At 39.6% G+C, this 13,259-nt stretch overlaps 1 protein-coding gene across 6 annotated transcripts in view; it reads left to right on the top strand.

The window, feature by feature from the left end:
* Positions 1-13,259, top strand: part of synrg (synergin, gamma) — a 45,549-nt gene that overhangs the window by 27,066 nt on the left and 5,224 nt on the right. For 5 of the 6 annotated variants that reach the window (XM_044031293.1, XM_044031292.1, XM_044031290.1 and 2 more), the window contains 7 exons: positions 5,264-5,806; positions 7,956-8,119; positions 8,213-8,266; positions 9,679-9,775; positions 10,338-10,486; positions 10,710-10,820; positions 11,329-11,367. In XM_044031293.1, coding sequence (XP_043887228.1) covers positions 5,264-5,806; positions 7,956-8,119; positions 8,213-8,266; positions 9,679-9,775; positions 10,338-10,486; positions 10,710-10,820; positions 11,329-11,367 — 1,157 coding nt within the window. The remainder of the gene's footprint in view (positions 1-5,263; positions 5,807-7,955; positions 8,120-8,212; positions 8,267-9,678; positions 9,776-10,337; positions 10,487-10,709; positions 10,821-11,328; positions 11,368-13,259) is intronic. The other variant, XM_044031291.1, reaches the window with a different exon arrangement.

Raw genomic sequence — 13,259 nt, 5'->3', positions numbered from 1 at the left:
CCGTACGACTGCAATGATTAATATGTTATTAATCGATGACTACTTTGATAATCGATTAGTGGGGTTTTTTCAGTTTCTGTGATTTTTCCAGCTTCTTAAAATTGCATATTTTCTGCTTTCTTTTGCTCCATATAACAAAGGAATCTGGATTAAAGTTAAAACTGAGTACATTTTGCTTTTGTGGACAAAATAATCGACAGATTAATCAATTCTGAAAATAACTGTTAGTTACAGCCCTGAATTTCTGTAATAATCAGCTCTTGACTGTGCTTGTTTATTTAATTAATTAATTTAGGGCCACACCTACATATTCTTTTCATAATTGATTAAAATGTTGACTATTTTCTTGATTGTTGATCTTCTTAGTTAATTAGTTAGTTATTTGGTCCATAAAATGTTCATTCGTGTTTCCCAAACCTCAAAATTGAAATATGAAAGATGATGTTCTGTCCACAAACCAAAATGATTCAGTTCTAATGATTTCTTTGTTATTTTGGAGCAAAGAAACCAGAAAACGTTATTTATTTACGTTACGCATTTAAGAACCTGAAAAATCACACTCAAGACAAAATAGAGGACAATTGATTTAGTCATCGATTAACAATCGATTAAGCGTCACTGCCCTGAATTAGTCAGTGTATTAGTTTAGTTGGTAGTATGAGCTAGTTTTTAATCCAGAATAAAAGGAGTGAACATGAGTCTGTGCTCCGTCTCTTCCTCTTCTTCCACTGCTCATCATTTATTCATCAAGCGTCTCATTTCCATGTCATGACTCATGTTTCATTGAAAACATTCATTTAATCTCCGTCAGGTCAAAATCTCCAATTTCAGGTTATTTTTTGTTAACAAAGAAAATCATGCCTACAAAACCACTTCATTTTAATCCCAGCTTTATAATTATCATTATTATTATTATTATTTCCTTGACCAGAGGAAATCATACATGTATACATCGTCATTGCCTTATTTCAGTTTCTATACAGTGGTCAGAGTTTTGGTTTAACCCAAGCAGTCGTCCCTGTATCGCACAGAGCCCGTGAGGTGACGTCTCTGGTATAGAAAACCAAATATATTATATTTACTATTACTTGTTTGGTCCCTAAAATGCCAGTAAATGTTCAATGTTTTGTTGTTTTCTTCACACACCCCAACATTTCTTTTTATATGGAGCAAAGAAAGAATATACCCCTCTAGGCCAGACTATACCCCCTCTAGGCCAGAATATACCCGCTCTAAAACAGACTATACCCCCTCTAAGCCAGACTATATCCCCTCTAGGTATAGTTTGGCCTAGGACAGTTTATTCCTCGGATTCTCTGTGTGAGAAACAATGACATTGGCTGTAAATATGGTCAGATTCTGCTAAAACACAAACAATTAGGCTGAATTCCATATTTCTTTTTTTAACCAAATACAGTATATGTAATATTAAGTGTGTTTCTTAGATATATTCAGTATAATGATAAAGTATAATAAATGTGATGATTATCAATGCAACAGCCTTTAAAAACCAAATCCATCACAGATAGAAATCTAAGACCATATCTCATCTAATGTCTTCATATATGGATGTAATTACTATCGAGATATCCCGAGCGAGACACAGAAACTCAAAAATAGCGCCACAGTCATAACACGGGCACTGGAATTAAGAACATGGCGCCACACATGTGAAATATGTAACCTCTCACAGATGTCACCTCCTGGGCTCCGTGGTACCTACAGTTAAACGACGTCATGAGTGGAAATTCAACTTTTCCACAGCTGCTCCCACATTTGGGAGCAGCTGCTCTTGTTTTCTCTGGGACAAACTTGTCTCTAAGACGCAGTTTCATGCTCCTCACCGCCACTTTTGCACTGTTTTCACTGTTTTTCTCTGTACATGTACGCAACCTTAAAGAGACAGTATTTCTTTTTTTACAAGCGGTTCCTTTTGTGTGCGGAGCACAAAATGAATCCGAATGATCCTTTTCTTTTTTTCCTTTCTTTTCTCACCTGTAAGGTAACCTGTATTACTGCAGCATGACTCTTTACCATGTGCTGCGTTACGCGTCCGGCTCTCTGGAGAAGTTAGCGTTTACCCTCCCTGCCTTGCTTTTTATGCTGCAAGTGTGCCTGCTTTTTTCAATTTGTGAAATTGACAAGAAAGTAATAACAATTTTATGCTTAAAAAAAACATTATCGCAAGTGGTTTTTACCGAAGGTGAGAGGAAAAAAAATGTATACTTGACAGATTTAATAGTGTATTTTTATTACAGGAATATGAGCTCTTATTTTGAGACTAGAAACTCTCCCGGATCTTGTTGTTGATGTAAATTTTAAATGTAGCTTTACAGCATTTAGTAAATCGAAGTATTTTAGGTGAGTGTTATTATGATCCAAACTTTGATGATGATAATCCTTTGGGGAAAGACTTTGTTGTAGCAAGAGAAATTTAAAAAAAAAAAGGATACTGTCTCTTTAAATCTGTTCCTGCATATGTGATTAGATGTAATTAAGGGATGTCAGGTGTAAGGATGGCCCCTCCTTTTGTTTTCTGTAACCCTTTGAGTGCTTGAACACCTCACCTGTTTCCTTTTAAAACAAAAACTAATTGAAATTATTATCATAAATTGACAAAAATGCCTAAAGTTTTTCCCTCGTCCTCAGGTCCTCAAAGGGTTTAACGCCTCTTGCCTCGAGCTTTATTGTTTGGGTTATCTGGCTTTTCAAATGTTCTGTAATCAAAATCTCTTTCCAAAAAAACAAAACAAACAAACAAAAAAATGCTTTATATTCTGATATAAAAAAACAAACAAAAGTGTTATCTTCCCAGAGTTACTGATTTTTAGTCTGTGAATGTGCCTTCTCATTCTGGTTTCTGCTTCTAAGATAATCCTTGTTTCACCTTCTCGCTGTTTGTTTCCTTTTTTTTCCTCCTGACTCTGCATGCCCTTGTATTCTTAAATGACTGAAATCTTACTTTTACAAGTGTTAGTTTGACAAACCTCTTGTAACAATAGCGCTCTCTCACAGTACTTTGTGATCTCTCTCTCTCTCGCTCTCTCTCTCTCTTGCTCTCTACTCATGTTTGTTGTAATAAATATTATTGTTGGTATTGCTCAAACGCGTACCGTCTTATTTTCTCCTTTTTCCTTTCTCGAGAGGCCTTTAAGTGATGTGATGTGTTGTCAGACTCGCAGCACTAGATCCTTGTCAATTTCACAAATTGCTTTTCTGTTTTTTTGTGCACCCAAGGGTTCTGTCATGTCAAATAGGAAGGACTCAACACAGTCTGTGTGTGTGTGTGTGAGAGAGAGAGTTTAACACAAAACAGTTATAGTGCTTTTCCACTATATAGTACTGGTACGGCACGGCACGGCACAGCTTGGCTTTACGCGGTTTGGTTTGTTTTCCATTACTTCATCGGAGTAGTCATAGCAACGGCTGCGTGAAACTGCCACGACGTGGTTTTATGTGCGACACAAACACACAAACTAGTGACTTGAAGAGAAGTTGTTTTCAGTGTAACAGACTCATTAGAATCAGTTCTGAATCAGATTTGTTGACAGTTATTCGGCTCACGATCACCGGCTTTCAGCAGTGCTGTCACTAAATACACCAGACTCTTCTGTTCAGTATTGAGATTTTAGACATTTCCTTTGCTAAATGTTGGACGTTAACGCACGTGTTCAGGATATTTTTAACTTTGATCTATAGTTCAGCATTGTTCGCTTAGATTCTTGTGTCAGACGTCGTGCTCATGACTCTTCAGTGACGACACTCCCTGACCAATCAGTGGTCGGTAGTCTGTCGACATCACAATCACAATCGGCTCAGCTCCCTTGGAACCTTAACCACCAAAAAAAACACCAGGTACTAAGTAGCCGAGTTGAGCAGAACAGTGCTGGTTGGGTGCAGGAAAAAAAGTCACCCATACCTAAACTCAACCAATTCCCTGATTATCTTGTCACTCTTTTACACCAAAATTATTGTGTACAATTTCACAGTACCCCAGAAAATGTAACTTTCCTTTTTTCTCCACCTCTCCTCTGTCCCCCCCATTTTTCCTTTCACCGCAACCAGCCTAGGCAGATGCTGCACATTTCTTCCGGAGATTTCTTCCTGTTAAAAGGGAGTTTAAACTCTCCGACCAGTCAGTGTCCGGCGGTCTGTCGACGTCACACATAGTATCGGCTCAGCTCGGCTTGGAACCTCGCCAGAGCAGGTACTAAAAACGTACCAGGTAGTATCACTAATGGGAAAGCAAAAAAAAAACTGTGCCAAGTTGAGTCGTGCTGGAACTGGGTAGTGAAAAAGGGCCATTAGAATTAGTCATGAGAGAACGACAAACACAAGAGCAGAGAGTGCAGGCCTCCACCTGTGTGTGTAGGCTGTGCCCGATGGTCTTGTCAGATGACAAGACCATCATCTTGTCATCTGATCACAAGAACATCTAACTCGAATGCAACACAATTCAGGGAAGAACCCAAAACGATCCAAAAACCCACCAAGCACAGACCATAGCATTTTCATTAAAAATCAGCAGCAACATTTTAACTAAGTCATTTCAACCATGACTTGGCAGAATACAGTGCTTGACAGTTACACAGGCTAGTTGCAAACTGTAAGAACTGCGTTACATAAGAGTTCCCGACAAAGAGCTTTTTACAGGAAAACACTTTAAATTCATCCTTTAATTTTATTACTGACATTGCCGTTTATCAAATGGCAACTTTCGGCCAGATTCTATGGTCTACCTCCAATACTTGTATACAAGATGGGCTGTTTTCATCCCAGAGCTGTAATAACATGTTGCAGTTTTGTTCAACAAGCATCAATAAATTGATTAATTCATTAACTGTGAAGGTTTTACCACCAACAACAACAACAACAACAATAAAAAAGACAAAGGAACGAAGCAACTCTTTCAATTCAAGGCTCTCAATCAATGAACTGAATAATCATTGTAGCCAAATGTTTCCAATGGGTTACGGTTAGCTAACCCAATCAGAGTAACTGATATAAAACATTGCAGTCGGATGTGAAATAAACTCAAGTTTGTCTGCGTGCTTCAAGCCATGAAAGGTTGACAATTGGTTGACCCTCTAAGACCCTTTTAAGAGTCCGAAAAGCCTCCGCTACCACATGAAGAAGACTTATCACTCCGACAGTAAAGTGGTGATAATCCCACAGATATTCTAGTCCCTCGTCCACACTCATTAATCCACACCGTCATCTACAGTACCCAGGAACCACTGGCATGTCTGTGTTGTCATTTCAGAAGGAGACGACCTGAAATTTGACCCATTTGGGACTTCGGGCCTCAGCACCTTGACCAGCTACGACTGGACGGAGAGTGGGGAATGTCTGTCCACTGAGGTCAGAAAGCCGCAGAGCTTAGACAGCACTCCGCTTCCATCTTTAGCCCCGACACAGAGGAAGGAGGTGACTGTCGGCAGCACTGAAGACATCGCCACGGCACAGTTTGTCACCTCCTTCCCCACTGAGGACGCCAGCTCATCTGCAGACGACAAGTTTGAACCCTTCGCCAACTTTGCCTCCGGTGAACACGGCGGTGGTAACGAGGACGACTTTGGGGACTTTGCAAGCACCGTCTCGGAAAAATCCAACTCGCCAGCCGCCACGGCTGACATCGGCTCCGAGGGAAACCAGAGCGAAGCCTCGGACGAGTTTGGCGCCTTCCAGGGCGACAAGCCAAAGTTCGGCAAGTCCGACTTCCTCAAAGCGAGCACGCAAGCCAAGGTCAAGTCCAGCGAGGAGATGATCAAGAACGAACTGGCAACCTTTGACCTGTCCGTTCAAGGTGAGTGACACTTATTTTCAGATTTGTCTCTCAGTCAGTCAGTCCAAGAAGTGATACAGTTGATCGAAAATGATAATTATTTTAAAGCAAAAACACAAAAACTGCTTAGAAGATAATTACAGAAAATCTCTTACTCCAAAAAAGAACCGATTAATTGCTATTGAAATTTATCAAACAACAAAAATTGCTCTTTAAGTCTGTTTCCCAAAATGATGTTGACAAATTTTGGTTTGATGGATGGAAAAAAAAAAATCCAAATACATTAATTTTCGATTAATCTGTTCATTATTTTCTCGGTTCACAGATTAGTTGTTTGGTCCACATTATGTTGTCTACAAACTGAAAGTACCTTGTTTTTAATGATGTATTTGTTATTTGAAGCAAATGAACCAGAAAATATTGAAATGAACCAGAGTTCGCATTTGTTCAAAATTGACATCGTTTGTCGCCCCCTAGTGCCCACATCAAGTCATAAGTGAGGTTTTTCCATAATATTTAATCCACGTCTTGTCCAGGCTAAACTAAATTTGTAAAGTGAATTGCAGCAAACGTGTTTTTTTTTCAAGTGCAAAATTCGTCACAAAATGGCCACTTGATACAAAATGTATGTAATATACAGTGAGGCAATTGCATTAAGTGTTTAAAAATGTTTAAAATTCACTGAACAGTTTCATCCGTACATTTTCAGCATAATCTATGACATTTCATGCATGTTTAGGCCTTCAAATTTGCTATTCTTTTAACGGAATAGTAATAACAATAACATTCATTTACAACATGACTCGCTGCTTTTCCTCCTCCTCCTTCTCCACCCTGTAATGAGGCTGTCAGACATTAGATGGCAGTGTTGAGATGACAGCTCTGCTGTCACAGCCGTCACCAACAAAACATCCACGAGCAGAAATGAACCATTTACACTTATAGACTGTTGTTGTTTTTTGAAAAAGAAAGAAGCAGCCTTTTCCTGCTCTGTGATAAAATCCTTCATCGATCTTCATATGACACAAAGGCTGCTCTTCCTCCTGTTCTTCAGCCACTGGTGCAGTGATGAGACGGGGGGTTATTATGGGATGTTGTGGTGTCGCATAGTGGACGAGTTCAATTCTAAAAGCACAAAAACACTGGTGGTTTCTTTGCTGGAGTGCGAGTAAAGCGACAGGGTTTTGTCCACGCGTGAGTCACTCGTAAATAATTTGTGCCTCTGTTTTTGTAATTATTGTTCGACACCGATTATGTGTTTACTCGCGCTGCCCTTGTCCAATTAGCTGCAGCTGAGTGGAAATGACTCATCGCAAGGGCCCCGAACAGTGTATTGATTATTAACCAACTCGTAAGTGAATCACCAACTACTATTTTGATAAATAGTTTTTCATAATTAAGATTTTTCCTTTGCTCCATATAACAAAGAAATCATTAAAACTGATTAATTTTGTTTTGCGGAAACACCAATCAAAATTTGTGGACCAAATTACAAGTCAATTATTACGAAAATAATCATTAGTTGCACACCTAGGTGTCACCGCAGGTTGCTGAAATTGATAAAGAACAAAAACGGAAACAGTTCTCTCATTAGTTTCCAAATCCTGAACGGAAACAGAGAGAATTAAATAAGAATCTTCATATATCCTACATCGAGGAGTTAAGAGAAAATGGCGTTAAAAAAAAAATCAGAACCTGTCATCTATGTCTTATTGAAGGTGTCAGTGACCTTCAAACGGCTAACTTGTCAGACCATGTGATAGGGTCTGAGACCATGTGACGGGATCTGAGATCATGGCAGAATAAAAGGAGGACACATCGAACAAATAATGAAACTTTATGCAGAATCAGGCTCCAATTTGTTTCCATCAGCATATTATAGTGAATATTTTTGATTTTAACGTCAAAGAAATCAGTAAATTATATACAGAAAAAAACAAAACATTCACCCACTCGGTACATGAAACGAAAACGCCATCTCGCCAGTCTGCAAATAGTAAGGTTAAAGCTTGATTGAAAACGCATTAAATTTGTGTTTGAGGACGGTAGAGTAAGTAAAGGATGGTGTTTAGAAGCTGGTAAAGAGAAAAAAGAGTTGCCTGATTCATGTGCTTCTGGTACGTCTATGAATGTGTAGTTTCCTGCCAAAATGGCTTTTGTTTTGCCTCAGGTTCCCACAAACGCAGTCACAGTTTGGGTGAGAAGGAGATCGGCCGCTCGCCTCCGTCTCCAGCTCCAGAGCAGCCTTTCAGAGACCGGTCCAACACCCTGAACGAGAAACCCGCGCTGCCCGTCATCCGAGACAAGTACAAGGACCTGACGGGGGAGGTGGAGGTGAGGAGGCACTCTTAATATTTACAACACGTTCCCTCTCTTCTTTTCTGTCTTTGTGTTCATTTGACATAATTTTGTTTTGTGTTATTGCAGGAGAGCGAGCGCTACGCGTACGAGTGGCAGCGGTGTCTGGAAAGTGCTCTGGAGGTTTGTGTTTGTTGCTCTGCGTCTGACCTTCGTCCTGTGTGGAATTCACATCTGTGGCGGAATAATTAACAGAAAGACAAAGCCACCGGAAATGTTTGTCAGACTGTTGCTGCACCCGAGGACATTCACTTGTGATTAGAGCCAAATTATTTTCTACTTTCCTGCAAACACAATTTCAGGGTTTTTGATTCAAAACAATGTCGGTTGTTTCAAATGTCACAGTCCGTTCAAACACATGCTTCAGGAGGAAAAAAAGAAACAACAGGAAAACAGTTGTTTTTTTAAATTAAAGTGCCAGTTGGGAATTCTGGAAAAATAACCAATTTATCCCGTTATCTCACATTTATCATCTGGGGGTTTGTTAGCAGTGGAATCCACTTTCGTGAAGTTATAAGTTTTATAAGTTTTATTTAACTATATACATATACATATATAGATATATATACAGTGTATATATATATATCTATATATGTGTATATATATGTGTGTGTATATATATGTTTATGTATATATATATATGTGTATGTATATATATGTACACATATTTTTACACACATATATATATAAGTTTTTTGTCACAATAATCCCAAATTTGCACAGTTGCCATGGCAACACCATTTAGTGATACCTCATCATATTCAGCACGCATCATCTGCCATGTGTTGAGTAGTTTCACCAATTTTGAGTAATAATTCCTGTAAAAGTTATTCCTGAAATCGTAAAGAAACTTTTTTTTTATTCGTTTGGTTTCTTTCACCACCAGGAGGCACTTGAATGTTTTTTCATAGACGTTTTCAGCCATGGCCCATCATCAGTCATATCAAATTTGTTGGGATCGGACCTTCCATCGCGAAGTTGTGAGAGCTTCATTGTCGGTGGCGAAAAATCTGAATTTTCGCCAACTTTGGTGCCCTTTATCTCGTACACCATGCGACATTTTAAAAAACTATAGATCCTCACCAAGTTTGAAGGTGATCGCACGAAAGCCCTGGGATACGCCAACGGTGCAAAATCACTAAAATTGCCTCCGAATTACAGTTCCATCCAAGATGGCGGCCTTCTGGTTGGGTTTCAGAATCAGAATCAGAATCAGAAGAGCTTTATTGCCAAGTACGATTTGCACATACAAGGAATTTGTTCTGGTGTCATTGGCGCATAACAAGCATACAAAATTTTCTAAAGTGAACAGTAAACGTATATATACACAGTATATAAATGTTTTTAAAGATGAAAAAGAGCACTGCAGAAAGAGCAGTAAAGAGCAGTATGACTGGGCAGAAGTGAGTAACAGTGCAAAGTGCAAAGTTCACAGTAATGAACACAGTAATGACGTTAATATAACGCATAAAAAGGATGTAATGATAATGGTTTAGAGTGTAGGTAACCAGTCTTTTTTTTCTTCCCACACAAAGGTCATCACCAAAGCTAACAACACTCTGAATGGCATCAGCAGCTCGTCTGTCTGCACCGAGGTCATGCAGTCTGCTCAGGGCATGGAGTACCTGCTGGGTGAGGAAATGCCAAATCTTTCACACACACACGCACACACACGTCACTGTACACACTGAGCCAGTGCCAGCTGTGCTCTGAGAACAAGAGGCTGATGAAGAACCCGGTTAATACTCACCGCGTGTGGCATCAGGCCTCGTGCACATTGGCGGCGTCCACGTGAAGAGCAGTGGAGCACATTTGTGTGTTTATAAGCTGCTCTATCAATCAGGGCTCGACTGATATTGGTTTTTCAGAGCCGATATTAGATAACGGATATGCAATGCAATTTCACACAAACCCCAATACAAACCTTTTTTTTCTTGTTGTCAAAACCTAAACATTTTTACATGTACATGAAGTAAATGTCATACACTTCAACTTCTATCAACGTCATTTTCTGGTAAAATACTTGTACTTTTCACTCAAGTATCACCTAACCTGCCTCGTTACATGGAGACATGTCATTGTCAAATGTAAGAGCCACAGAATTGCCGTGTTTTGTGAAGTTAGGATCGTAAAAAAGGGTCTTTTTATGATTTATTTTGTCATATTTATTTCATTTTTTTGTGCACCCCCGCAGGTGTGGTAGAGGTGTACCGTGTGACGTGCCGCGTGGAGCTGGGCATCAAAGCGACAGCGGTGAGCTCCGAGAAGCTGCAGCAGTTGCTGAAGGACATCAGCCGTGTGTGGAACAACCTCATGGGCTTCATGTCGCTGGTCAAGCTCGCCGTAAGATACTCACACACACAAAAAACAAATGCTAAACACAAAACTGTGAGAGGGTGCAGATATGTTTTATTCATTTGTATTTAGTTATTTATGTTTTTCCAGTAACCTTGTCACACAGACGTGTTTGCACTCAACGCAGGTACAAAAGTTCTCATTATAATAGAACGCTGAAGGTCACTCACAAACAAACTGTGTGTGTGTGTGTGTGTGTGTGTGTGTGTAGCCTGATGAAAGCTCGCTGGATTTCGCCGCCTGTGTTTTAAGACATGGAATTAAGAACGCTAAGGAGTTGGCCTGTGGAGTTTGTCTGCTCAACGTCGATGCTCGCAGCAAGGTCAGTATTAAAACACACACTCGTAAATACTGAAGGGCTGCAACGATTAATGGACTATTAAATATAACTCGTTTTGTAACCCTTTAACACAGAGCGCGCAGTGTTTTTCCTTAATTTTAAATTGTTCATACACCATTTTAACATGCAGTAAATGTTTAATTTTCTGGCCCTTTTTTTATTAAAATAAGCAAAAAAACATTTTGAGGCTTCGTTGTTAAATGGTTCAGCGGTTTGAACATTTGTTTTATCATTAAAACAAGTTATGTGATTTTTCAGCTTCTGAAAAGTGAATATTTTCTGGTTTCTTTGCTTCATATCAACAAAGAAATCATTCAAACTGAATCATGGCCAAAACATGACCAACATTTTTGTTGACAAAATTATGAATCGAGACAATAATCGACAGATTGATCAATCACAAAAATAATTGTCAGTTGCAGCCCTAAAATAACTGAATTTTTTATTGTCGTCACCAATGACATGTCTTTGACTTTGCCACATTTTGCAGAAAAAAGAAGAGAGCACAATTGGACGTCTGTTTAAACGAGTATGAGACAAACAGAATTTTATTCCCTTTCTCACATTGGGGGCCTTTGGGGTGGCGGTGGGGGGTGGAGCCTATTTTTTTTCCTGTACAAGCCCAGCGGGTGGCCAAAGTGACATGGATTTATGAGTTGCCACTGCTCCTCTCTCACGGATGAACGGTTGTCAGACTTAAGGCTACATCCACATTATTCCATAAACCCTGACATGGTTTTCTAAAAAAATGGACGACACAAATATGTGCTTGTTTCTGTTCCAAATGGTTAAATTATTATCCTCCACTGTGTCCATCGTTTAACGCGCCTCCAATAAACTCTCCGGGTCTCTCCCGGTCTACTCTAGTTGCTGCTGTCGTCGTCGTTCGAGTCGCGCTGTGAGGGACACGGAACCCCAGGATTCCATTGCATGCATTATTTTTGAAAAGAAGGGAACACTTAATGTTGTATCTAAAGCGGAGCTGAAACCCTTGAATGAAATGAAAACACAGTAATGTGGATGTAGCCTGAGAACATTCAGTAACCGTCAGCCAAAATCACTCACAAAGTGACTGTTTGCTGAGTCCCAACTCCTCAGATGTTGTCCATCTGTCAGACTTCTCTGTTCCTGCAGAGCGCGCATGCTGTAAAGTTAAAGAATTACAGAGCTGGGTTGTTCTTTTTCAGTCAGTATTTTAGATTGTAGGGACCAGCCATTCTGTTTCTCCTTGTTTGGCAGTGCGTTGACTCATATTTGTGCTTGCGTGTTACAAGCCTGCTTCAGCCTTGCATCCCCATTTCTATACGTCTTTTTTTATTAACATTGTCTTTAACAAAAAAAAACAAAACGCCATCAACTTGACTGAAAAATACAATTACACATTAAATTCTCGCAGTCATAAAATGTTGTTGCTGAAATATCGGATATCTGAACCAGTGTCGGTTGGCGTTGGGGGTTAAAAATTTGAGCTTTAAAAACCTAATCAAATTCAGAATATACAGCCTCAAAGCACAACACACTGTTTGAAGTAATTACCGCGTGGTCCAGCAGAGGGCGCTCTGAGCTCAGCTTAACCTTAGATTTGTTTTGAATTCCCTTCTTGACCCATTACAAAAATAAAACAGGGATTTTATGTTGTTTTGTGACAACGGAGCTCCTGAAAATGGTCATGCAGACGTATTTTTGCGGTTTTAAATGTGCTAGCAAGGGATTTACAGACGAGGAACGCAATTCATTTTCAACCTCTAGTGACAAACAGTATGGCATTATTTTTGTGCCATGTTGTTGACTGTGAGCCCAATTATGTTTTGTATTTGCATATTTTATGTTGCAATTGCGATTAATTGTAGATGATGACATTTTACGTAATGCGGATTATGTCGCACCTACGTTTCTGCATCTTTTTTCAAGAGCAGAAAGCATCAATGAAGCCTTAATGTCGTTGAAGAGAAGAGTTTCCGTATGAAAATGTTGGTCAGATGTAACCGTATTTCACGTAACAACCTGCCCAAATTCTGATATCATCCAGGTTTGGATTCCAACACTGTGGGAAAATAAAACAGGGTGGATAAACCTGAATAGACTCGATAGGTGCCTCGTGTCTAGTTACGGTTGCTAAGGTGTTATTAAAATAACAATAAATTCACTTTTTGGAGGTGTGGTTTGGCAAACTGTCGATGTAGAACAAGAAAGTCTCCCGGCAATGACTTAAAGAAAGAGAAATAATAAGGGAAGTGTCACTTTGGCTCCTCTGGGTTGAGTCTCACACTCTGGGATTGGCTCTTCAAGGTCACACAGTTCGTCACTTTGTTTTGGAAGGGTTTCATTTTCTCGTCTGTCGCCTCCATCGTAGGGTCACCTCTGACCTCACATCTTCCAGCTATCAACAGCGGGTGTTTTTCCTCAGCACTGAATCACTCT

The sequence above is a fragment of the Solea senegalensis genome, linkage group LG8, assembly GCF_019176455.1.
Source record: "Solea senegalensis isolate Sse05_10M linkage group LG8, IFAPA_SoseM_1, whole genome shotgun sequence".
NCBI classification, from domain to species: domain Eukaryota; kingdom Metazoa; phylum Chordata; class Actinopteri; order Pleuronectiformes; family Soleidae; genus Solea; species Solea senegalensis.
The sequence above is the reverse complement of the archived record's forward strand: the minus strand, read 5'-3'. Positions and strand labels throughout refer to the sequence as shown.